General features: G+C 49.9%; 1 protein-coding gene and 1 long non-coding RNA gene across 20 annotated transcripts in view; both read left to right on the top strand.

Moving 5' to 3' along the window:
• The first annotated feature begins 916 nt into the window (after window positions 1–916).
• NOC4L (nucleolar complex associated 4 homolog) lies at window positions 917–11,081 on the top strand. The gene is made up of 15 exons (XM_080406700.1): window positions 917–1,058; window positions 1,138–1,261; window positions 1,335–1,441; window positions 1,660–1,767; window positions 2,259–2,408; window positions 3,006–3,105; window positions 3,410–3,444; window positions 3,541–3,591; window positions 4,079–4,190; window positions 4,836–4,896; window positions 5,459–5,569; window positions 6,883–7,046; window positions 7,794–7,876; window positions 8,761–8,874; window positions 9,198–11,081. The coding sequence occupies exons 1-15, from the start codon at window positions 966–968 to the stop codon at window positions 9,312–9,314; spliced, it is 1,530 nt and encodes a 509-aa protein (XP_080262826.1). The 5' UTR covers window positions 917–965; the 3' UTR covers window positions 9,315–11,081.
• Window positions 11,082–14,212: 3,131 nt separating this feature from the next.
• Window positions 14,213–24,475, top strand: part of LOC308057923 — a 44,607-nt gene continuing 34,344 nt past the window's right edge. For 13 of the 19 annotated variants that reach the window (XR_013925528.1, XR_013925529.1, XR_013925531.1 and 10 more), the window contains exons 1-2: window positions 14,660–16,279; window positions 16,609–23,447. This is a non-coding gene — a long non-coding RNA (uncharacterized lncRNA). The other 6 variants (XR_013925526.1, XR_013925542.1, XR_013925543.1 and 3 more) reach the window with 6 other exon arrangements.

Raw genomic sequence — 24,475 nt, forward strand, 5'->3', positions numbered from 1 at the left:
GTATTTTGGATGTGAAAAGAGTGTGGCCTCTTCCTCCAAATCAGTTTGCCTTATTGTTATGAAAAAAAACCAACCAAAACAAACAAAAAAAAACAAAAAGCCAAGAAAAAAGCTGCATAGAACTGTGGGCGTTTTCTTTGGTTTTCTTGCATAAAATGAAAAACAGACTTGGTGTGCAGACAGCACTGAGTGAGGAATCAAAAAGCTCTCGGTGGCTTGAATGGATTGATTTTACTTTGGCCATACAACTGCACCATGTGTAAAATTCCGACAAAATTATAACATTCCTTTGCTGAGATGGTTTTAAAATAATTTTTCCATTTTGTGATCTTTTGACTCTTTTAGGAGGGGAGCCTGTGCCAAGGCAAGGGAGCGTATCTCTCGTTCCTGCCCCCTGTACGTCCGTTAGGCGGGACGGTGCGGCCCCTGCGGCGGGCTCACGCACGGGAGCACCTTCCTCGCTTGTCGCTGGGGTTTCATTCTGGTTTATACCGCTTGGCTGCTGCCTGCGCCTCGCCTTGGCCGCAGGCGGGGGGCTGCTGCCTGCGCCGGGGGGGGGCGGCGGGGGTCCCGCAGTCTCGCTGCCTTCGCCCCGGCTCGCTGCGGGGTGTCGGCTCGTACCTGCGGGAGCGCGGGGCCAGACGCCGGCCACGCCGCTGTGCCGGCCTCGCTCGGGGCGCGGGGCGGCGATGGTTCCGTGTGCAATAGCTCCGATGTGTAAGTACCTGACGCGCAAGCGGTAGGCCGTGAGGCGGCAGGACGAGCAGGGGCGCGTGTCCCACCTGCAGGTGTGCTGCCGCGTGCAGTTCGGTGCCGCCGCCCCGCCCTGCCTTCGGTGCCACCGGGGGGGCGGGGCGGCCGCGGGTGGAGCGCTCGTGGGGGCCCCGGCTGTGGGCGGAGCGGAGCGGCTGTGGGCGGGGCTGCCGCCAGTCCCTCCCCCGCGCGCCGCCCTCCACGCCGGCAGCATGGCGCGGGCCGCCGCCGTGGCCGCCTGCGTGCAGGCCGTGCTGGGCAGCCGCGCCAGCGCCAACCGCGTCTTCGAGCTGCTGGAGCTGCTGGTGCGGGCCGGGGGGGGCGGGGGGCGCGGGGCCGCCGCTGCGCGCCCCTCAGCGCCCCTCACAGCCGCCTGTCCCGCAGGGCGGGGAGGACGAGGAGGATGCCGCGTGCGCCGCCCGGGCCTGCGGCCGGCTCTTCGGGGCGCTGCTGCAGCGCGGGGAGTTGCTGGCCGGGCCGCTGCCCGCCGAGGAGGCCTGCCTCGCCGGTGAGTGCCGGGGGTGCCGCGGGGGCGGCCGGGCCGGAGCCGCCCTCTAGCCGCGCCTGCCTTCGCCCCGCAGGGAGCGGCAGCGCCGAGGACAAGTACAAGGCGTGGATGCGGCACCGCTACCAGGAGTGCGTGGCCGGCCTGGCCGAGCTGATGGGGCACGGCGCCTTCCGCCTCAAGGTAGGCCCGAGCCGCCGCGGCGGCCCTGCCCGGGGCCCTGCGCTGCCCCAGCGGTTACCGGGGGCCCTGCCCCGCCGGGGGGGCAGTGCTGGGCCGCCCCGGGAAGGACGTTTCGCTCATTCTCCGGCCGCCAGAAGCTGCCCCCGTCGGGGTGAGTCCTGCTGCCCTCCTTGAGGCGGGAGGTTTTGGTTTTTTTTTATTGTTATTCTATTTTAAAGGAACTGGCGCTCTGCACCCTCATGAGGTTTGTGGAGCTGGAGGCGAAGCACCCGCTGGTGGCAGCGGAGCCGCAGGGGAGCCGGACCTTCCCGCGGGAGCGGCTGAAGGTGAGCGCGGCCGCAGGGCTCCCCGGGTGGCTGCCGTCCTGCCCGGCTCAGGGCCGAGGTCTGGGAGGGCTTCGGTGCAGGGGGGCTGGGCTCTAGAGAGGGCACCGGCAGCGCCTGTCCCTGGTGAGGGGACACCTGTGGGACCAGCTGCCCTGCAGAGGTTCGAGCCGCGTTCCCCAGCGTTTGTGGGGCACTGGGTCTGTGGTGGCGTTTTGGGGTGCCTAGCCTCACTTGGAGGGGATGGGAGATAGAGGGAGAGCGCTGCCCCAGGTTCAGCCACCGCGTCGTTGTCTCTGCTAGAAGGGGCTCATCCCGGAGGTCAGGCGGGCCGGCCAGAATGGCTTGTGAACGTTGCTCTGGGGCAAGCAACATGCAGCCCGGCTAGCTGCTTTTTGGAGGGATGGGGGGTGCCCTCAGCCCCCACAGCTTGCTGACTGCTCCAGTACTGTCAGAGACTGACCTGTTGCTTTCCTTTACAAACCTTTTGTTAGGTAGTCGTTGATGGTTTACTTCCCATAAACGAGGATGCTTCGCTCCTGATTTCTCGCTTTCAAGAATACATGGAGTACGATGACGTTCGGTACTTTGTCATAAAGGCGGTCACTGGGAGTATCGCACAAGTCATGCAAAAGACGAAAGAGGTAACCTTGTTACTGTTGGGGCGGGTCTGGATAAACTGCTCTGAAACACCTATCTTGTGTGTGAAGTGGGGAGGGACTGGCAGTGTATGGAAAGGCCTCGGAAGCAAGAGAGAGGAGTGTGCCCACTTGAAGGAATTGTTTCTTCAATCTTTTTCTTGCTGACAGCGTGTGTCGGTTACGCTAAGACTGCCTTTAGTCTGAAATAGGAAGTGGTTCAAGATGTGTACGGTTGTTACTGCACATCCTTCTGGTCTAGGCTGTAGCTGCTGCTTTACTCAAGTCTTTGCAGCTTGGGTAGCCCACACGGAGCTTCTAATGCTGTTCTGTCTCTGGTACAGAAGAAGAATTGTTTTTAATCAGATCCACCAGTTCTGTTAAACCACAGTTGGTTTGGAGATGAGTTTTGTGTTAGGCAAGCAAATGATAGTCTAGGCTGAAGCAGCAATAGAGAATATACCAGTATGTAGACTAGCTATCAGCATTTTTTTCTTTCTTAAATATATTCAGTGCTTGGGAAATAGGGCAATATTAAAGTCCAGCATTTTGCGATCTGTTGTGGACCTTGCTTCATGTTTGATTATATGCTTTTTTTCTCAGAGGCCGCTACCATTTTACCAGCAGAATGTGTTTTCCCTCATTTCGCCCATTAACATGCCGAACAAAGAGAGTGACATGGTCAAATTTCTGGTGAAGCAAGGTTAGTAAGCTCCACGTGATGAACTACGTATGGAAAGGAAAATGAGGTTTGAGATTCTTACTGTGTGAAGACTTTGTTATTATTTGCTAATGAAAAATGTCAGCTGCTGTGATCACAGTGATTCCAAACACTATTGCAAAATCTATATTCCTCAATCTATAGTGGGGTCTGTCATGGCCTTGTATCAAGGCGTGGACTTCAGCCCAGATTTTTAGGGTATCAAAGAACTAAGTATAAAAGGGTCATCTTAATTGTTTTTAAATATCCGTTTCAAGTTCGGTATCTGTTTTCCCTTTCTTCTTAGATAACTGGGAAGAACTGAAAGTGTCGAAGCTGCAGGTAGCTGTTCATGTGATACTTCAGAGCTGAAATTGTATCTATCTAAAAGGTCTATGCTAGCCTGTTTTAATTCACCATTTGCAATTCTTTTTTAAGGCACACAAGCAGGCGTTTGAAAAAATGTGGCTCAGTTTTTTGAAGCACAAGGTGAGTGTTACTTCTGCCACCAGTCTGTATCACTGTTCAATTACTAATCCTTAGAGGCTACGGCTGCCCTTGCTTGGAGGTCCTGGTAGGACCCTGCTATGCTTTCAGTGTCGGGTGGGAGCAGCCCAGTCCCCATTTCTGCTGGATCATTCTTCTGCTACGAAACATGATTTCATATATGGTCTATTTCTTCTCCTTACTCTCAGCCTTTTTTTTGCACCTTAAACAAGTCAGCCCATGATTGGTGACCTGCAGTGTGACCACCTCTGTTCATAAGCTGAAGGTTCCCAAGTCTTTTTGCTGTTGACTTTCCCCCCAAGATGACAAGTTGTGAGCACCTGCTTCTTTGAACTTTGAATGAACTTGATTGTCAGGTGTCACTTGTAAACTCTCCCATTTGAGAACACTGGGAACAGCTGTGGGCTGCCGCTGCGCTCTGCATTCTCCCTGCAATGGTTATTTCACTGTATTGTTTCATCCTTCACAGCTACCCGCTGGCCTTTACAAAAAAGTTCTTGTTATTATGCATGACTCCATCCTGCCTTACATGAATGAACCCACTCTCATGATAGACTTCTTGACAGTGGCCTATGGCATAGGTGAGTGAAAACAGGCTTTTGTCCTTTGTGATGCGTACCTGCGGCACACTGCAGACCGACCTGGGAAGTCTGCTGGATGCAGAACCACAGCCCAAGTGATGAAACAGATGTATTTTTGGCTGGGATGAAGCTAAGGAGCTAGGGTGAACTTCGTTGTGAGATGTTTTTGCCTGCGTTTATCAGTGGTGTTGCTCCTTGTGTGTAAGGAAAATCATATTTAAGACTTAGGAAGAGTGGAATATTGAAAGGATTTCGTGTAAATATACAGTTCAGCAGCGCTGCTGATCCCTGGGCTGCATCTGGACACAGGATGCATGGATTCCTTACAGAAATGGCCTTTCTGAGGAGACCTGCGCCTCCCCAGTGTGGCTTTCTTGGGTGATTAGAGCAGCATGTTTTTGTGTCTCAGTCTTTTGGAGTCTGTTGTTCTAAACCACCGCTGAATCTTTGTAAGAAACTTGTGAGCCTTTGGAAGGTTTTAGATGAAATTACGATACAGCCATCATGCTGGCACTGATTTCGGGTACTCATTAGTTTTGTGTTCCTTCTGGGAAAGTTTTATAATAGAAACATCTAGAAGCTGATTTTTATGTTTTGGGGTTTTTTTAATGTTTATTGTGTTGATACCTGCCTGCTTTCTTACAGGTGGAGCAATCAGTCTTCTAGCCTTAAATGGATTATTTATTCTGATTCATCAGCATAATCTGTAAGTAAAAAGAGCATATTGTTTAAAGTAACATGGGTTTTTGCATTTAGATCTTTATGCGAAGGAACTGAAATGGGTTCTCTGCACCTTTAGGCTTTAAAATTCCCCCCTGAGAAAGCCAAACTCTGCACAAGAGGCTCAGCTGTTTGGATGCCGAGCTCTTTTGATAGTCTGACCTTTTTTTTTTTTTTTTTTTTTCTTTTTCAGCTGAGCCTAAATATCCTCTTCTCCAGGCTGTGGTTGCTCAGCACTTGAAAATTGATTTCCATTGATCTGATTACATAGTGAAGCTGTAGTCTTTGATGTGCCTTTCACTGTACCGTTTGCAGTCGGTGAATGTAGCTTCACATCCTGAAAATGGCTGGCCACTGCAAGAGCCATAAATTCACGTTACAGCTTGTTTTCAAGTGGTGGCTGTAGAGAGAAGCCCAAGAAAGCTAAACAGAGCGCAGCAGTGGTCTGGGATGGTCTCTAATGAAAGCACAGAAACGTGTAGACACAGTGTAGTCCCATTGTACGCCACTAATGGATGTTGGCTTTTTTCCTTCTTCTTTTTTAACAGGGAATATCCTGACTTTTACAAAAAGCTGTACAGTCTTTTAGATCCTTCTATATATCACGTGAAGTACCGAGCCCGCTTTTTCCATTTGACTGATCTGTTTTTGTCTTCATCGTAAGTAGCATCTTTATTATGTATGTTCATGTATTTTCCTCTTGCTCTTCTGCTGGCCAGAGACTGTTCTTGAACAGTGCCTCACATGTCTGGATGTAATGTATTCAATGTGCCTACTGGATTAGATTAATTTTTACCAAGAAAACTGGATCCAAGAGTGTTACCGTAGTGTTGTGTAATTTTTCATGTGATGTTTTTTGAAGATTTGCCTCACAGCCATCTAGTTTCAGAAAGTAAAAATGCGGTTAGTTATCTGAGTTTGATCTGCAAGTGATTGTGGATGTATTTTGATCTGTGTTCTACTTTGGCTGAAAGTGATGATTTTTTTGTCTACCTTTATGAATATGGAAAAGTAACATTTGCAGGCTTTTTATAGATCATAAAGCTGTTCATAAACTGATGACCTTTTGCAGACATCTAACATTGAAATAAAAAGTGTTTGACAGTCTGTCTTTATGCTGTCAATTCATTGTACACAAGGAAGAAACTAGATAAGCAGCTGGTCATATAGTTGCCGTCATATGTTATAAAATAAACCAAGAGTAACGCTTTACAGTTCAGCACTAGCTACCAACCCCCTTGTATTCATAGTGTACTGTGGAGAGAGTAACAAGGTCTGACAGGTGGTGTCCTGTGGGGTGGCTTTGCTGAGCCTTGCAGGTGTAGCGAGCTCTAGGGCTGAAGGCTGAGGGGCTGAAAATTGTCATTTTTCATCCCAGCACTTCTGACCTGAGGAAGGTGCCCAGATAAGCTGATTGCTGTTAAAAGTTTGCATTTTTACTGTAAAAAACCCCAAACTATCCTGCACATTTACATTACAGCAGCTTTATGTTCCCATTAACAGCTGCAGTACTTGCTTTAGTCTTGGAGGTATTAAGGAAATTTAACAACATGGCCTGTGTATTAATTAAACCCTCAAAACGATGGTAGAAGAATATAATTAAAGTTGCTTGGTCAAATACTCAGAAGTTTACAAAAGGACGGTATAAAGACTGCTGTGTGACTGACCATGTACGAGAGCTGTGCTTGGCGAGTGCCTGGAGTGGTGCCATGCATCTGGATTGCATCGCGGCGTGATTTGAGATTATTCATGCATGGAATGGAAATGCCCCCACATTTGTTCCAGAGGGCACACAAGACCCTGTGTTACTGCTTGAAACCAGGATTCTTAGAGCTTCTCTTTGCTCCGTAGCCCAAAAAATCTGAAAGAGCCCTGCTGACCTTTAACCTGGCACAGCATTTGGACTGGTGAGGCTACTGGCTCGCTTGCTGGGATGTTTATGTGCTGTTTTCTTCTGTCTCCTTTCCAACAGTCACTTGCCGGCATACCTGGTGGCAGCATTTATAAAGCGTCTCTCCCGGCTTGCCCTCACTGCTCCTCCCGAGGCTCTGCTCATGATCATTCCCTTCATCTGTAATCTCTTCCGGAGACACCCTGCGTGCAGTGTGCTAGTGCACAGACCGAATGGGCCAGCAGGTGAGAGGGGAGGCGGCCAGCGGGGTTTTGTGTGGTGCCTTTAGACAACAAAACACGCAGGATTCCTGTAAAGGAGAAGGGGAGGTGCCAGTTGTGAGGTTTAGAAGGATCCCTCTGTCCCTTGAGATTGTGGAAAGCCAGCAGGCTGCTCCTGCAGGTTCTCTGACTGCCTGCACTGCTCCTCTCTTGCATTTGGCCCCGCTGCCTCTGTGATTCCCTGGGTGGAGGTTGCTTTGAGCCTGGCATGCTGACCCAGGCTGCCTCCGAGTGTTGAAGGACTGGGAGAGCTGTACCAGACACGGAGCTTGTCTTGTTCGCCTCAAGATTGTAAAGAAAAAGGAAACCAAATACAGAAACCAGCGACCTCAATTTCTGTCTGTAACGTGTTTGTGTAGGTGACCCTACTGGGGCCTCAGCAGTCTCCTGAGTGTTTACTTCATCTCTCCGATTTATCTGACTGGTGTTGAACATCAGCAGTGGCCTTTCAAAGTTGCCTGGGATGCCCTTTGCATCAGGCTATTCCAGTTCTTTGTGCCCTACTTCGTGTGCTCTTTAAAAGCGATACAGTTCTGTAGTGCTGCCAGCAGCGACTACTGGCTCGTGCTGGGACGTGTCAGCTTGTCCCTGGACCCTAAATGTCTTGGGAAGGAGCAGCTCTGGCTGCAGCTCTGCTCTGGGTCTCTGTGTTCCCTTTGGGGTTATGTGCATCATGCAGGAGGTATTAGCTCCGTATCTCTATCTCCTTAGGTATGTCAGAAGACCCGTATATTATGGAGGAGGAGCAGCCGTCTCAAAGCAGGGCTTTGGAGAGCTCGCTCTGGGAGATTCAGGTATGTCAGCTAAAAAGGAACATCTGTGTCTGGTATGGGTTTCTTCCACCCTTGCTGCTTCCTTGATGCATGTTGGCAGCGGGCAGTCCCACTTAGAACAGCCTGCTGGCATATGTCTTGCAAATGAGTTTCTCGCTGATCTTTTACTCTGCATACTTTTTTATCCTAGCATAAGAGACAAAGGATTCCATACACTGGAGAAATCAGTAGGTGACTTGTGAGCATGCACCTGACCATGCAGCTGCAAAGTATACAATTAACAGCTGAAACAGACTAAATAGCTGCAGATGTGTGAGGCTTTTTATTTGCTTTGGAGGGGAGAGAGGACCTTGCTGAGCACTGGTGGAAATGAATTGGGCACAGCCAGGTCATCCTGCAGAAATGGGTTTAAACATGCTAGAGAAGATGGTAATGTTTGCCTTTCACCTGGATCGTTTGTAGGATGTTGTATGAAGGTTGAAATTGGTTAAATTACTTTTGATGGTTCTAAAACCGTCGTGCCAGAATTACCGCTTTCCATTTAAATGCTATAAGGGTTTTGTGTAAGGAGGCTGAAGCAGCAACAAGAATGTGCAGGAGCTCAGAGGTGGCATCACGGCTATGGGAGGTAGGGGGGCTGGGCTAGGCATTGTAGGCATGGGCTGCAGAGGGGTCAGTCTGTCTTGAGCTGGATGTGAGCCAGGTGAGAGGCGCCTTTTGATGTGTTTGTGAGATGGCTGAAATCAGGATTTCTTGAAACTCTGTAGCACAGTACAGCAGACCTGCTGCTGACAGAATTTGATGTTCACTGAAGATTTGACCAACGAAGAAGCAGCTACCTGCGTGGGAATCCAGGTGGATGTGTGTGCTCACTAGACCGTCTCCTGTTTGTCTTGCTTTTGCAGACTCTACAAAACCATTATCACCCAGACGTGGCCAAGGCAGCCGCTATCCTGAACCACTCTCTGTCTGAGATTGAGGATGATCTATCAGGGCTTCTGGAGCTCTCGGCTTATGAGGTAGTGTTGCTCTGCTTTTGTGGATGATTGGAACCAGAGGAAAGGAGGCTGGTTCCTAGTCACAATAGCTGTGTCCTGTTCATCAGCCTTGCTGCCAGGGAGGGAGCTAGACTGGCTTTTGGTTACCCGGAGCCAGGGAAAAAAACAGAAGAGTATCTGCTAAAGTGCGTGAGGCAGCAGTGGTGACAGGGCTGGCTTTTATATAGAAAGGTTTATTTGCTGGATCTTTTGAGAAGTTAGAGTGAGCAGTGGTATCAGTCAGGGTGAAGAGCTTGTACTGAGTTCTCCCAATAGCTTCTGTTTTTGTTTTTTTTTCTTTGTAGCTTTTTGATAAAGAAGTAAAGAAAAAGGCTATTGATGTGCCCCTGGAGTTTGAGCAAGTACGAGGTTTGTTTGGGAAGAAAAATGATATTTTTGCAGAGCACTTCACTTTAGATTGATGTTGTCTCTTGCAAACACATCTGCACAGCTGACTGATCTTAGGGACATGCACAAAGCTCTCATGTTGTGCTCGGCAGTTCTGCCTCTGAAGTATCCCCTGTGTGAGAGAGCTGGACTGCTTGAGAAAGGTGCAGCCTTCTTCAACAGCCTTTGCCACTACCCACAGATGGGCTTCTCCTTTGTTTCTCACTCTTGCATACTGTCATCTAATAATTTTAGAGGGATTTTCCTCAGAGCAGGGTTTTCTGAACTTGTTTGTTGCTGGCACTCCAGCCTTTTCTCCAGACCTGCTGGTGTGGGCTGTGATCAGTGACTGCTGGGACAGACCATCTTGCTGCCATTTGGTGGGACTGTGGGGGACTGCGGTCTCTGGCTACTGCTGTTATTTTTCAGATGTGTTACTTTTATACTGGACCTGACAACCTGTTTGTAGCAAGTGATTTCAATACATAGCTGTAAACACCTGATGATACTCTATTTTTTTATATACAATTTTAAACTCATGTTTTCAGGGGGATGTTTAACTTCCTATGTGCTGTCTTAACACTGCCATGCTTGAGGCACTGAAAGCTGTGGTTTGTCAAAAACAACTTGTAGATGATGCTCAGTAATCCAGTCTATGAAGTACTGCTGATGTTTCTTTATGTATATCAATCTAATGCTGTAAGGTTGCTTGAGTCGGAATGCTTGTGAGCTTTGGAAATGAGCATAATCCTGGTGAGTGCTGTAGCTGGGGAGGCCAACTGATGCGCAGTGGGATGTATGTCTAATCCTTGATTTTTTTGCTTCAGAATGATAAGCAGCTTGATGTAGTTTTGCTTGCAGCCTGCAAGTGTTATAGGAGCTCTGGCCAATGTCTGTCCAGGTGCTAATGTTTTAACTAGTCTGCTGATACTAGGTGCTTTTGTTAATTTGGATTTTTCATATAGCTCCGGAAGTCATGCAGAAATTCCTGATAAGGTGGTGGTGGAGGTCAGTTTCCTCCTGAGGTTGTAAGTTTGAGAGAAACTCCTTATTAAGACTGCAGATAAACTCCGGACTTTTTTTTTTTTTTGTGATCATTTTCAACCATTTAATGTTACCTCATTAGACTTTAACTCTACTTGCATCTTTTGAAATTATGTTTTGTGGAGGAGAAAAATACAGTCAAGAAAGTGGAGGCCAAGAAATCTAATTTCTGGCAGGCAAGTCTGTTTAACTCAAGAAAAACTGCAGGTGTCTTGGAGATGCTAAGTGTTAGGTTTTTTTCCATGCTTTCCAAACAGTGGTCATGTCCTCAGAGTACAGAGCTCTACTGGCTCTACCTCTTTTTTTTTTTTTTTTTTTTTTCTCTCCTTTCCTTTCTTTCTTTCCTCTGATGCTCTTGAATTCAGGTGGGGTGTTCTTCAGAATTCATATTTTTTCCTTCCCCCCCCCCAAAAAAAAAAAAAAAAAAAAAAAGGTCTTAATCTTTGTTGTTCTCTGGTGAAAAAACTGTCTCCTCCCTGGCCAGCCTGCTTTTCTTTTTTTCTTGAGATGGTAACATGCAACTTGAGAGACCTCAGTTCAGGGCCACCCAAGCCTTATATTTCAGCTCTGAAATATATCTCCCTGTATCACATGTAGGTTGTATGTATGTGTTTGCTAAACATTTTGGAGTGCTTTGATGCTATAGTCATGAGGACCACATAGCTACCTTTGAAAGATGTACGTAAGTGTATCATCCATCTTTCAGGTGAAATGAATGACTATCAAAATGAATGAATATATATATTGGTTTTACTCGGGTTGGCCGGGTTATATCTGTCTGAAATTACTTATGGGCAGTGTCATTCTTATCTTTCATCATAGTGATACTCAGGAGCATTTGGGTTCTTTTTTAACGCACAAATATTAAACCATTTGAGCATGGGGCAAGTCCAGATCTCATGGGGTTGAAAATGAGGGAGTGTGGTTGGGTTCTTCGGTCTGGGCAGAGGGTGAGTGGTGTCTTTGTGTCAACAAGGCACCCGAAGGGCTGCGTAGGCTGTGTGCCTCTGTCGTCCTGGGGTCTGCTGGCACCAGGCAAGGGTACCCTACACATGGGGCAGACTGCGTTGGTGCGGAGTAGTGGAAAGCAGCAGCTTCTGCCTTCTGCTAGGGCCTGCTGCTGCCTTGTGGGCAGAGCCTTGTGCCTCCGAGACCAGGCGGCCACAGACAAATGATCCATGCACCCGGAAAACGGATGCTGCTGGGAATGGCTTTTTTTTTTTTCTCGCAAGGAAGGCTGTGAAGACACCAGCATCTTCAGTGTTTCACCAGCCATGGATCCTAAATACTGTACTGCAATTAATGGTGACTTGATTGGAGCAAGATACAATTTATTTTTTTGGGTGCATTCCCAGCGCCCTGTGTACGGGCTGTTGCAGCTCCCACTGATGTTGAGATGGAGGGTCAGGCTGACACAAGTGTGTTTTCAGATCTGGGCATATTTCAGTGCTGAGCTGGGAATGCTGTAAGCACTTTACTTGAAGTATGTGCAGGTGACCTGGTGTGACTTAATTCTTTCGTGGTGATGCCTTGCAGTCTCAGGCACAGCCCCACTGTGCTGGGTGCAGAGAAGACAAACCACAGACAGCTCAGTGAACCTTACAGCTTACAGCCTGGGTGCACCTTAGACAAGCCTTGAAGGTCTTCCAGAGGCTTCATCCCCCCTCTCCGACGCTGCATTTGCTGCACTTGTCTTAAGTGGCGTTCTTAAACCAGCTCTCAGGTGGAGATAGCTTTAAGTCCCTGCCTGTCCTTGGGAAAACATTCCACCTGGTCTTTCATCAAACTTTTATCTTTAATCTTTCACCCCTCTCCCCTCCATAGGAAGCATCAGGAAAAAAAACCCCACAGTTATAAATATTAAAAGTTTCATCTGCACTGAGTGAACAACCCTTATCAGGCTGCACACCTGCTGCTGCTACTGCTCTACAGGTCTCCACAGACTGGAGATTATAGATGCTTTAATCATAGTGTGTATTAACTGGAAGGCCAGATTGAAGTACCAGGCAGAGAGCGCATAAGTCACTCCTGTTATTATTTGATTTTTATCAGATTTGGAGGGGGGGAGACAGCTATTCTGGGGTTTTGTTGTTGTTGGGTTATTTCAGTGAGCGTAAAAGATAGTTTTATGAAAACACTGGCATAGTCCCCCAGCCTCCCCACCCATCACCGGCTCCTTCCCCCGCCAGAAGATAGTGATAAGGTCTGCCTGTGTTGCAGTGGACTGCCCTTGGTTTATTTTCCTGAGCTTGCGTTCATTTAAAGTCATTTAAAAGTCATCCCAGCTTGAAGGTAAAAGGCAGAGCCACTCATCAAGAGCATGATGAGCTTTATCTTGTGAGTCAAAGGTCCTGGTGATCATGCTGTTTGTGTTAATCAGCTTAGATTCTTACTTCAAACTGCTCATGGGGGAATGGAGGGAAGTGTACATTTACATCTGTAAATGGATGGAAAAGTGCAAATGACAGCCAGGGGCCAGGGCAGGCCTGCCCCAGGTAAAGGGAGCTCTGTCCTGGGGCAGGGTCAGTGCCTGTCCTCTTCCAGCACAGTGGGACAGAAGTATGCTTGGTTGCAGGCTGGTGTCCTCCAAGAAATTAAGCTTGTTTGTGTAAAATAACTCACTTTTCACACCATACATTTGGGTATCTCAAGGGGGTATTTGGAAGTCTTAACCACCTCTGCCCCTTTGGTTTGCGTGTAAGCTGCTCCCAGCGTACCGAAGCTGGACACTGAGGGAGCTGATAAATCCTGTTGTAGCTCCAAAGGGACCAGGTCTGCAGGCTTCCAAGTGCTTACAAAAAACCCAGTAAAAGCGCTTAGCCCCGCTGCCCAGCTGCTGTTAGCATCAAGGTGGTTTCCCAGCCCTGAGACAGTGAACACTGCAATGCAGCCATAACCCCTGTGTTTTCTACTACTTAGTTTTGAAAAACAAATGAGCTGTCGGGTAATTTACAGCTCAGGCGAAGAGGGCTACAGGATCTCGGTTCGACTGACACCAGCCTTCTCCAGCACTATCGTAATCAATATTCATTAACTGAAGTCTATTGGACTTGGAGATTTACTGCTATTAATAAGCCAAAAGTCTATCTCAGTGTAGTTTATGAAGGAAATGTCTGTGAATAAAAAGAATTGCTTTTCTGCAGTTTCTTAGCCCTGTCCTTGGGCTATGCTTGCATCTCTAAAAAGAGAACTGGAGCATGTGGGCAGAGACAAAAGAGAGAAACCCGAGGGAAACCGCTCTTCGGGGCCCGCGGGATGGTGCCGCTGCTGGTGCGGGGCAGCAGGGCCAGGCGCCGGCCCGCGGCTGCGGCGGCCACGGGGGCAGGGGGCGGCTGCCGGCGGGGGCAGGGCCCCGGCACTCGCTGCAGGGGCTGGGGGGCCTGGGCGCACGGCACGGCTCCCGGGACACTCGCGGCGTGGCTGGCGCTGCCTTTGCCCTGGGGCTGGGGCTGGCCCGTGGGGCCGGGGCCGGCTGCTCCCCCCAGCGCTGCGCCCGCCGGCGGCGGCAGGGCGGGCCCCGGCCCGGGAGCGGTGACAGCCCGTCCGGCGGTGGCTTTGCCCGCTGGTGGAGCCTTTCGCCCTCGTGCCCGTAAGGCCCGGCCTGAAGCCGCTGGGCCCGGCGAGGCGCGGCTGGTGCGGAGACCCGGCGGCGGCAGGTGAGGGGCGGCGCGTGGGGCCGGGGGCGCGGGCTGAGGGGCCTGGGCTGGGGGGAGCGGGCTGGGGGCGCGGGCTGAAGGGGGCCGGGGGGGGGGGCTGGGGGCGCGGGCTGAGGGAGCGGGCCGGGGGGCGCGGGCTGAGGGGGGTCGGGGGGGGGGGCTGGGGGCGCGGGCTGAGGGGGGCCGGGGGGGGGTGCTGGGGGCGCGGGCTGAGGGGGGCTGGGCCGGGGGGAGCGGGCGGGGGGGGGGGGGGGCGCTCCCCCGGAGGCCTCGGCAGGACCCCCACGGGCAGCGGCGCAGCCCTGGGGTCCAGCCGGTGCCTGGGGGCTCCTTCAGCCCGGGCACACCTCGGGCCCCGGCCTGCGGGGTCAGATCCCCACCAGGTGCCTCCGCCAGTCTGTGGGAGCCCTGTCAAGCTGTCTGCAGGTGAGCGTCCCAGCCTGCCTGCAGCGGGACTGGCAAGGAGGGGAGAGGGACCGTCTGGCGCGGGTCTGTCCGTCCACCCGAACAAGTGCTTCACCTCAGCAAACGTGGGCGAGAGCAGCTGAACGTCAGGCCCGTGCCCAGCATCCCACCATGGGCCTAGAGAAGAGTCTTGTGGTCTCTCCTGCCCTTCAGCCTGATGGTGGACGAGATGCTCAGGCACTAGATATCGAGGAGCCGGCAGCACCCAGGTAAACACTCATCCCAGCCCCCCAGCAGGAGCTACCCCTTTATCACTCTATAATTCATTGTAAAGGCTCGCTTGCTGGTTTTCTGTCGTGTGGCAAAACAGAGCAGGATTCTGTCTGTTTTAGCTGTTTCCAACATTATTCATTACTACTATATCCAAACGTGATCTTAGTTTGATAATAGGACTCCAAGCAGTGATAAAATAAAGTGAGATTAAAATAACTACATAATAAAATTCTAGATTAAGCTGAAGCTATGGTAAATCTTTCATAGCTGTAGAAAGGTAATAGCTAAGCTGCACGGATTCAGTGTTTTGTTGAATGGCTGTGATAAAATGTGTTGATCCACATTATAGCTTTATGGCTGTTTCTGTATAACAACCGTTACTACAGTTCAGCTGCAGTTTAGCATGTAAAGAGATCTCCTCTGAATTTATAACTTGTTGCATGTCTTTTGTTTGGCTTTTATAATCTCTGAGTAGCAAAAAAAAAAAAAAAGACTTGTGTGGTAATAGGTGATGGGTATTGCCTTGGCACAGGGGCTGTTAAGAAAATGGGAAGGGCAGGTCCCTTCTTCCGTGCTCAGAGCTCTTTGGTTTCCTTGGGTCAGCAGGGTGCCCCTGCAAGTCCTGATTTAAGATTGTGGCTGTGAAGGAGAGAAGAATAGGGGCTCACAATGCGCTTCCTGAGCAGCCAGGATAGCTGGTGCCCACCGCTGGGGCTGCTGGCCTCCCCTTTGGCTCATCTCCCACACATGGAGCGGCGTATCACAGGTTTTACAGCCAGGCAGCTGGTCATTGGTCCCTTAATGGCAAGCTGCGTAATGGCCCAATCAACCTCCTGGCCACCGCTCCCATCTGCCAGCAACGATGATGTGACCCTTGGCTTTTGGGTGAGGCCTTGTCATGGTTCTGAGGCCACTTGAGAGCTGTGACTCCTCTCGGCCCCATTGCTGATCGCCAGAGAAGCCTGCTGCGTGCCTGATGGCAAATGCTGCTTCCTGAGGGAGGAGGCTGCGCGGCTGCCTTCGACGTGATGCACCACCAGCCAGCTGCAGGGACCTTGGGCTGCTGCATGCATCCAGTACCCCTCGTGTAACATCACACGGTTCTGGTTTGTGAAGGGCAGACCCAGGCCAGGGGAGGCAAACGCAGCGCTGGGAACTGGGCTGGGGAGAGCTGCCCGAGCCCCACGCTTGGCTCAGGCTGCCTGTGTTCAGCTGGGCAAGAGCTGCAGCTGTGATCACCCACAGCAGCAACGGGGACTGCAGTTCCTCCTCAGGCACAGCATCTGGTGCAGCAAGACAAATGCTTCCTCCTTTTATTGTGCTGAGCTCGTAGTACAGGCCTGCAAATCTGGGAACCAAACTACTTGCGGAACAAGTTACAGAACTTCTTGCTTTGAAGAACTGATGGTACTTTTGTGTTCTTTTGATTTACCATTTATTCTTTCAGTTCAGATCAGTGATCCGGCGCTTGGCTCTGTTTAGTGTATCGATTAGTCCAGAATCCCACCTGCCACTTTGCTGCAAGATATTGTAAAACTATTGTGAAGCCCTAAAACATTTCTGAAAGAATATAAGCCTCACGCTCTCCTTGCCAAGGAGCATCTCATGGAGCAGCTTTGAAGGTAAGCAGGGGAGGAAGGTTACTGGAGCAGGCTTTTAAAATAAAAAGATGAAATTACTTAGCAGTGTGATCTAGCCAGGGACTCACGGGTCAGGTACGTGGGGGTAAGGCACAGTGGTCAAATGTTTCTCCCCAGCAGAACATCCTTCTCCAAGGACCCTCCTTCACTCTGGCCTTAGAGCTGGATTTCAGCCCTTCCAAATCAGCTGTTGTTAGCAAAGGAGGCCCTGAATTTTGAATGTGCAAAGAATTGTCCCTGTAGGCTAGAGTTACTTACAGAGTATACATGATGCCTGAACGTTAATGTATGTTTCAATATGCACGTTACAGAGTAGATGGTAACTTTACTAAGTGCAATGACGTCGCACCAAAGATGGATTCAGCCTGGGGTGTTTGCTGGCAAATGCACCACCCTCAGTCCTTGCTTGTTCCCCCCAAACCCTCAAGTTTTTGTTGACTCGTGAGCCAGGAGTATCCCAGAAGAGAGGCAGGGAGCGGGAAATAACGGAGATACGTCTGTACATTGGAAAGGTAGGTTGCTCCCTCGGAAAAAATTATCCCAAGGATTAGCAAGTCATCAGTAGATAAAACAGCACACTCCAGCTGAAGAGAGTCCCTTGTAGATGAGGAGATCAAGCCTGGAGGGCTGTTGTCAGAGAAAGCAGCAGGGCTGAAGTCTCCAGTAGTCTGGGACTAATTCTGACCCTGCCTGTAAGAGGCAAGAGCAGTAGTGGGTACAGTGTGGCTGGGAAGAGAAGGTTGATTTGCTTGGCAGAATGTGCATTTTAATTGCTCATTTTCTTTCCTTTTTTATGTGATTTGATTGTGAATTATGTTTTCTGCATTGGTAATTAGAGGGTAGAGCAGATGGTGAGGTCTTGGCTGAAGTGATATAGCTATTGAAATAACTCATACTGCTGGCTGACAAGTTTCCTAGGAAAGGGTGTGTTGTGCTGACGGAGATGTGCTGGGAGTTGCTCTGACAGAGACCTGCCTGTTCGTTAAATAGTCTGGGGTAGATCTTTAAATGATAGAAATTGGCATGGCCCCACTGACATCAGCATCCAGGCTGGCTTACGCCACCTAGGAATCTGTTTGCTGGGGAGAAACTGTTTTGCCCGGACACCTAGGGATGCCTGTGCTCACACCGCGTTGGCAGTTGCCTGCGCTGTGTTTGTTTGGGCGCCACAGGCAGCCCAGGGGGTGCTGGCTGGGTTTGCTGCCCAGTTCCAAAGGGGCCACACCACAAAAGCCGTGCGGCACTTTGCTGAGCCCATGAGCTGTGGGCTTGCTGGGTGGCTGAGGAGGAGGGTGGTGAGCTGCCCTGGGAGCCTCTGCAGCTTTTCCAGCTTTGCCGGCTGTCCTGGTTTCAGCTGGGACAGTTTTTTTTCTTCTCAGTAGCCGGTTCAGTGCTGTGTTTTGGGTTTGGTGTGAGAACAGTGTTGCTACCACAGGGGTGTTTTTGGTTGTTGCTGGGTGATGTTTATGCTCAGTCAAGGCCTTTTCAGTTTCTCAGGCCCCGCCAGTGGGAAAGCTGGAGGGGCACAAGAAATCGGGAGGGGACACAGCCAGGACAGCTGACCCGAACTAGCCAGAGGGACATTGCACACCACAGAGCCTCATGCTCGGTACATAAACTGGGGGATGGCTGGGAGCCGCCGATTGTTGCTCGGGGACCGCCTGGGCATCGCTCAGCAGGGGTGAGAGGTTGTATTGTGCATCACCTGGTTTCTTTTCTCCCTTCCCTTTGAATTTAATTCCTTCCCTCTTCTCCCTCCTTTTAATTATTACTGTTGTTATTATTATTAGTAGTGGTTTTGTTTTATTTTAGTTCAATTACTAAATTGTTCTTATCTCAACCCTCAAGTTTTACACTCCTTCCCGATTCTCCTTCCCGTCCCTCTGGGTGAGGGGGAGTGAGCGAGCAGCTGCGTGGTGCTTAGTTACCAGCCGGGTTTAAGCCACGACACCCTCCCAGGCTGGCACCTTGTACCCTGCAGGTTTGGCTGCCCACAGCTGGATAGGCTGAGGGACAGATAGGCTGAAGGACGGGATGCAGGCAGAGCATCCTACACAGCCAGCCCACCCGTGGGGGACAGCTCTTCACATGCTCGGGAGATGCCTGGCTCTGCCTTGTCCTCATATCCTGCACTGAGAAGCAAGACTTGGTAATCCAAAACTTCAGCAGAAGTTACAAAGCTGAACTTTGAGAGAGAAACCTTGGGAAGGTGCTAAAGTTCAATGAAGGGTGAAATCCCTTTGTCTCTCTCTGTGTTAGCCAGACACTTCCATTCATCACCTTCCCACTTGGTGATTTGCAGTTAAAATGTTGGATCAGTCTCAAAACAGTGCTGGATCCTAATTGTATTTTTGAAAGGGAGAGAAAACCCTTCCTAGAAAGTTGCTTAAATATGTTTTAGACTTTCATTCATGTCTTCTTTTGTCAGACATGAGCTTTTGGTGATGTGCCAGTATGCAGAGCCAGGGAGCTGAGCTCCCAAAATAGGCTCTTCTGCCACCTTCCAGCCTCCTCCCTCAGAAAGATGAGGTGAGTTCCCTCTGCCTTTCTCCGTGCAGTTAGAGACCTTCTGCTTTCCTTCAGAAGCCCTTGGCATGGTGTGTCTGGTTAACGAGGCTCAGGAAACGCTGACGGTTCAGTCCCTCTCCCAGGCTGGCTGAAGGACACGTGTTTATGGCATTTAATTCTGATAAATGGCAGACATGGAGCGTAGCCCACCTCAGCGCTGCGGAACACAGGACTGCCTCCCTGCTGAAATGCATGTGGATGAGTGGCTTGCAGCCCTGCTTAGCGCTGTCTGCCTCTTCCACCTTCTAGGAAAGCTGGTCTGGGAGGGAGACGTGGTCAGTGCTGGGTTAGAGCAAAGGCTCATCCCAGTGTGGGACAACACTGGGTAGTGTGCTTTAGGGTGGAATTGAGGCTGTGCCTGTGTGCACCCTGCAGTGCTTTGTTTGCTGCGCAGAGGCAGCAGGGCACCACGCTGGTGTGTCCTCCTGGCCTCGCCATCCGCCCTCAGCAGTACCCAGGCACCTGTCCCTTGCCGTTGAGGCAGTGCTGATGCAGCGCTCACAGGTTTTGAGGCATAAAGGCCCACTGAGAAGATCCCCATAACAAATCAAACCTACTTATCGTGGGGGCATGTGCCTGCTCTGGCAGGGCTCTGTTGGCTTCTGAAATCCAAGGGAGGAGAGGTGGGAGGTTTTCAAAGGGAGCTTTGCTGGCCCTGCTGGCTGCAGCCAGATGGATGGGCTGCTCTGTGATAGCATCCTTCATCTTCTGTAGCGATGTGGTTACTTGTACTCTCTGGCTAGTGCTTGTAAACACTCACAGATTTTTGTTTTTTCTCTTTAATACAGCAACACTGTGAGCTCTTCCATTTGTAAAATCTATCTAAAAAGAATTAAAGAAAGATATTTACAAATGCACACACAGGCACACACATATCATTTAAGACAGCAAATAACTAGGAAAGGCGAGACAGTAGTAATTCACTCTCGTTTTTCCTCTGATGTTTTTAAATGCCCCAAGTTTTCTTCATATGGTTTATGATGTTATCATGCTCCTGTCTAAACTACTACCTTAAAATACATTCTATGGGGTTATTTTCTCCATAAAACCCTGACAATAATAATTTCCCCTGTAAAACCTTCAGTTCCTACTTGCACTGTAATTTTGGATCTGCCAAGCCATCCACATCTATTTGATGGCTACCAAATTGCAGGCTTGCAGGTACCCGCTCTCCCTGCCGCCGACTCATAGGTCACATTATGCCACGCTGATGACTAATGCCCTGAGCTGCCAGAGGTGAGCTCGCATCCCCGGCAAGGATGGGAGGACAACAAGAGGTGTGTTTAATGGATTGTTTCCTTTTAATACCAAGAGTGCTGTTGGGCCAGCTCGTGCTCTGTCTGAACACCATGCTGGTGACCTTGAAATGGGCTCACTTAAAGGTGATGTGTTGAGAGCAGCCCCTCCCCGCCCCAGGCTGACAAGAAGCCTTCAGACCTTGAGGAGGAGGAGCAGGAGCCCACCTGCAGGTCACCGCCTCAGAGATGCTGCCCTTATTGCCTGGTGTGTGTTGTTGAGCTGACACTTTGATTTTTGGTTGCAGCCCTCCCACCCTGCTCCAGCATCTCCCCTCAGTCACCTCACACATCTTGTAGTTTGTGCTTAGCCCAACCAGAGGCTTCTTGGAGGAACAGTTGTAACCTGGTGGGTTTTCCTTATCTTTGGAAAGCGTTCCCACATTAACCCCATCCTGGTTAGGTCTGCAGCAAAGGCTTTGCTCTCTGCAGGTCTTGCCAACTCATTTATAACAAGAAAAACATGGGGCATTGCCAAGCCACGAGAACTGTGCCTCTGGACAGTATAATTTTTCCTCTAGGTTGTTTCAGATTGTCTGAGGAAAGCACAAGATTATTTTTTAGGGGATTTTTTGTTGTTGAAGTCCTGGTTTAATTTTTATATTGAACTTTCAGCTTACTGTATGGAACATTTTTTGAGCATCTGAGGTATTTATATGTATGAGATAAATATCTGCTCTTAACTTCAAAGTACACTGTTGGAGAGCTGTCAGGGACTGGGTCTGGCTTAAGCAGGAATTACGTGCCCCAGGTTTTGAGATAGAAAAAGCACGGTGTTCTGTTGCCTGAATATGTAATTTGTCTTGTCCAACAGTTGCTTCAATCTAGTCCCATGCAAATGGTAATTCACCTGCTGGGACTCCTTCAAAAGCTTCCCGTGTACCTGCACCTGTAACCCACACATCCATCTGCTTGTGTGCAATGGCACCGTGCTGAAAGGCGTTGAGCCGCTGCGAGAGCCAATGCCTTTTCCAGTGATACACAATGATGGTTTTGCCAGCCTCTACAGAAGGTGTAGGCAACTGGGTGATGTGCAGAGACTGCTCCTGAGTTCCCTCAGCTCTAGGATCCACACTTCTTGCACGTCGGTGGAAACCTGGAGCAGTTAATATTGCTCCTCCCTTTCTTCCTTGTAGCTGAAGTGTTTATTCCTGTGCAAGAGGAGGAGGAGGCGGCGGCCAGCAGCCAGTGCCCTGTTCGCCCCGTGTTAAGGACTGTAACAGTGAATCAAACCCTCCTTGCACAAAGGAGCTCAGGAAATAGGGGCTGTGGGGTTTCTAACCCCCCTCCCCTTACTGCGCTGGACTGGTTTAGAAGAGGCGCTGTAGCTGTTCGTGCAGGGCTGCTGCGGAGCTGCTTTCTGCTGAGCAAGCAGAGGGGTGTGAGGTGAGGAGGACCCTGGCTCCTAAGGCTGCTGGTGCCGCAAATAACTGCAACCACCAGAGAGCAGCCCTTGGCCTTTGGAAAGGCATGGTGGGGGGTGAGGAAAAATGACTGTGACATGACGAAGGGGTTGGGAAAGAGATTTGACGGGGGAGAAGGAAGCGTAAACAAATCTGGTGTTAAAAATAATTAAAACTATTAGAAGAAAAAATAATTTGGCATTAGCTTTAAAAGAAAATGTACTTGTCTATAAGTGCCTGAGACAGGTTAACTTATAGGGTCTGGTCATGCCTTTCCCTAAGGAGCATCAAAAGCAGTGGCAAAAGGAAGCGCTTTTTTTCTTCTAGCTGACTTTATATGGTGAAAATCAGATGGTAACTCTCTCGTCCAAGGCAATTCAGTGGCAGCTTTTGTCACCAGGCCAGACCCAGCTGCGGTGCGATGTGCTTCTGCCCCCCAGCATCCCTTCCCTGCCGCGGGGCTGAGCCAGCTGGGTTCCCAGCTTCGTGTGTGAGTAAAAAGTCGATGGGGAGGTCGGTGAGTGCAGGGTCGGTTGGAAGGTGTTTCCAGAGAGCTGCTAGGCGCTAAAGCTGCCTGAACCGAGCCCTAAAGCGAAAAGGGCTGGACCTGTCTTGTGGTGCGTGGTACCTGCTCCCCAGTGCTGTATTCAGGGGTGAGCAGCCCCAAAGCCCTGGTGATGGGCACACAGGAGTTTGTCCAGGGGAGCGATTCCTGGTGAAGATGGGCCGTTCAGCTGCTGCCCTGAGGCCAGCCCGAAACTGGCTGTCATACACACACTGATCTCTGCAACTAATCCAGCGGTTGCATAGCGCAGCCCCTGTCACGTCTCTTGAGCATCCTGCTTCACCATGCAGACAGCCCGTGCTTTATTCTGGCCCCACCACCCAAGGTTTCTGCCTAAAGCTCCGTGCAGCCTGCAGCAGGGCAGAGCGCACCAGTGCATGCAGCAGGGTGAGGGCAGTGAGGGCAAGCTTCCCAGCCCTGCGTGTGTGCCTGCTGCGCTGGGACCCGGCTCCTGCGCACCGGTCGAGTGGGAATGCAAATGCAGCCCTTTGCTAAAGCCATTTGTGTGTTTGCTCGGTGAGGGTACAGTGGGAAAGGTGACCCCTGGGCTGAGCCAGGCAGGGCGAGGGCATCTGCTGGGAAGGATAATGGACTGTTTTGAGCATGATTTGGGGATCTATATGTTAAAGCCACTGCTTTGTCTCAGATTAACTGGAATTGCTATTGCAGAACTGAACTGAGCGAGGCTTTCTGCCTCATTTTGCCCTTGAAGCGCTGATTCAAGGGGATACTGTGCCTGTTACACTCTGGGCCGAGCTCTGCTCTTGGTGACTCATTCCTCTTCTTCTTGGGGCAAACCCATCACCCAGTGGGGCCCTTTCTCGTGTTTCTAGTTTGCTTTTCTCCTCTCTTTCCTCCCCTTTATTTATTTTCACAAATAAATGTACCAGTGCTAGCTAAATCACACACCAGTAAAGTTTATCACTATTTTGGAAGAGCTATTAGAAACATATTTGCCATGAAGTCAATGAGGGGAAGTAAATTAGCAGGACATCTCATGGATGAAAGCGTGTATCTTTTTTTTTTTTTTCCTTGCTGCCCAGTTAGCTCTTAAATTTCTCTAAAGCTGACACTGAACAGCAGAGACAGCACATTTCTTTCTTCTCCTGCCTTCCTTTTATGTTATATATAATTAAATACTGTAGAGAATATATAATTTATACTTGTTAACTATGTATGATGCAACTTGTAAGGATAAGGGTAAAACTATTGTCTTTGTCTAATCACAGTTCATATTCCAAGGAACATGCTGCATTTTCATCCTAGAAGTGTAATTCTGAAGACCAGCACCGAAGTAGTGGTAACAAAAAAATTATATGGTAGGTTGGTTATGTGTTTGGGTTTTTGTTGTTTTCTGTGGGTTTTTTTGTTAGCATGGTAATAGCATTTGCGTTTAATTTTTCGACAATAAACGTTTGTACTTGTCACTATTTAATAAGCACATTAGCAATGAAAAATGTGTATAAAAAAGAAATACAATGTGACCACGTTGCAATTAGCCCGTTATATGTATAATGATACAGCTTGAGGAGTTCCCAATGCAGTGCTAGTTTCAGAAACTAATTATAGCAACTGCATTGTAAATGGAACCATTGGTATCTGCTGCCTTCGCATCCAGCAGCTGAGCGTAATTGTTCGGTCCTGGAATCGATCACAGGGAAAGTGCTGCATTAATGGGGGACGACGAGCAGCCCCAGGCACTCTGTAGTCACGTGGAGGCAGCGAGGGTTTATCCTGTGGCAGATATTTTTCAAGAGTATTGTCATGACAACTGTGTCAAGGAATTCCATTTCCTACCCTTGTTACAGCCGTTGTTAAGTGAGAATTGAATCACGGCATTCAATTTGCTGTTTAATTTTTGTCCGTGCTGTGGATGTGCTGGATTTCATGCCCTACACGTGATACAGTTGCTGTAAACATGAATACTTGGCACCTAATTGTACCTTTCCAGGCTTTTCTAGACAACCTGGGGTGTGTGTGTATTGTTTTGCCTTTTTTGGGGTGGTTGGTTAGTTTTCTTGGGTGGTTGGTGGGTTTCTTTCCCCTCAAGCTGGATTTGGTGGCATTACTGCGATGGCAAAGTGAACAACCGGAGAATTCAGGTACTTTATTTTGAGAACCGTAAATGCGCTTTTAATGTAGTACCTTACCCCACTGCCCGCCTGGCCCGGGGGGGTTCACAGGGCAGCCCCAGCCGGGGCTGAGGGGGCAGCTGAGCCTGGGAGCAGGGCACGGGGCATGGCACTGCCTGGCTGCCCTGGGGGCACTGTGCCTGCAGCCGCAGCAGCCTCAGCACCCCGCTGATTTATGGGTCCCTCCGGCTTCCAGGCGGAGCAGAAAGCCTGGG

Source organism: Falco punctatus (genome assembly GCF_963210335.1).
Source record: "Falco punctatus genome assembly, chromosome: 1".
NCBI lineage: Eukaryota > Metazoa > Chordata > Aves > Falconiformes > Falconidae > Falco > Falco punctatus.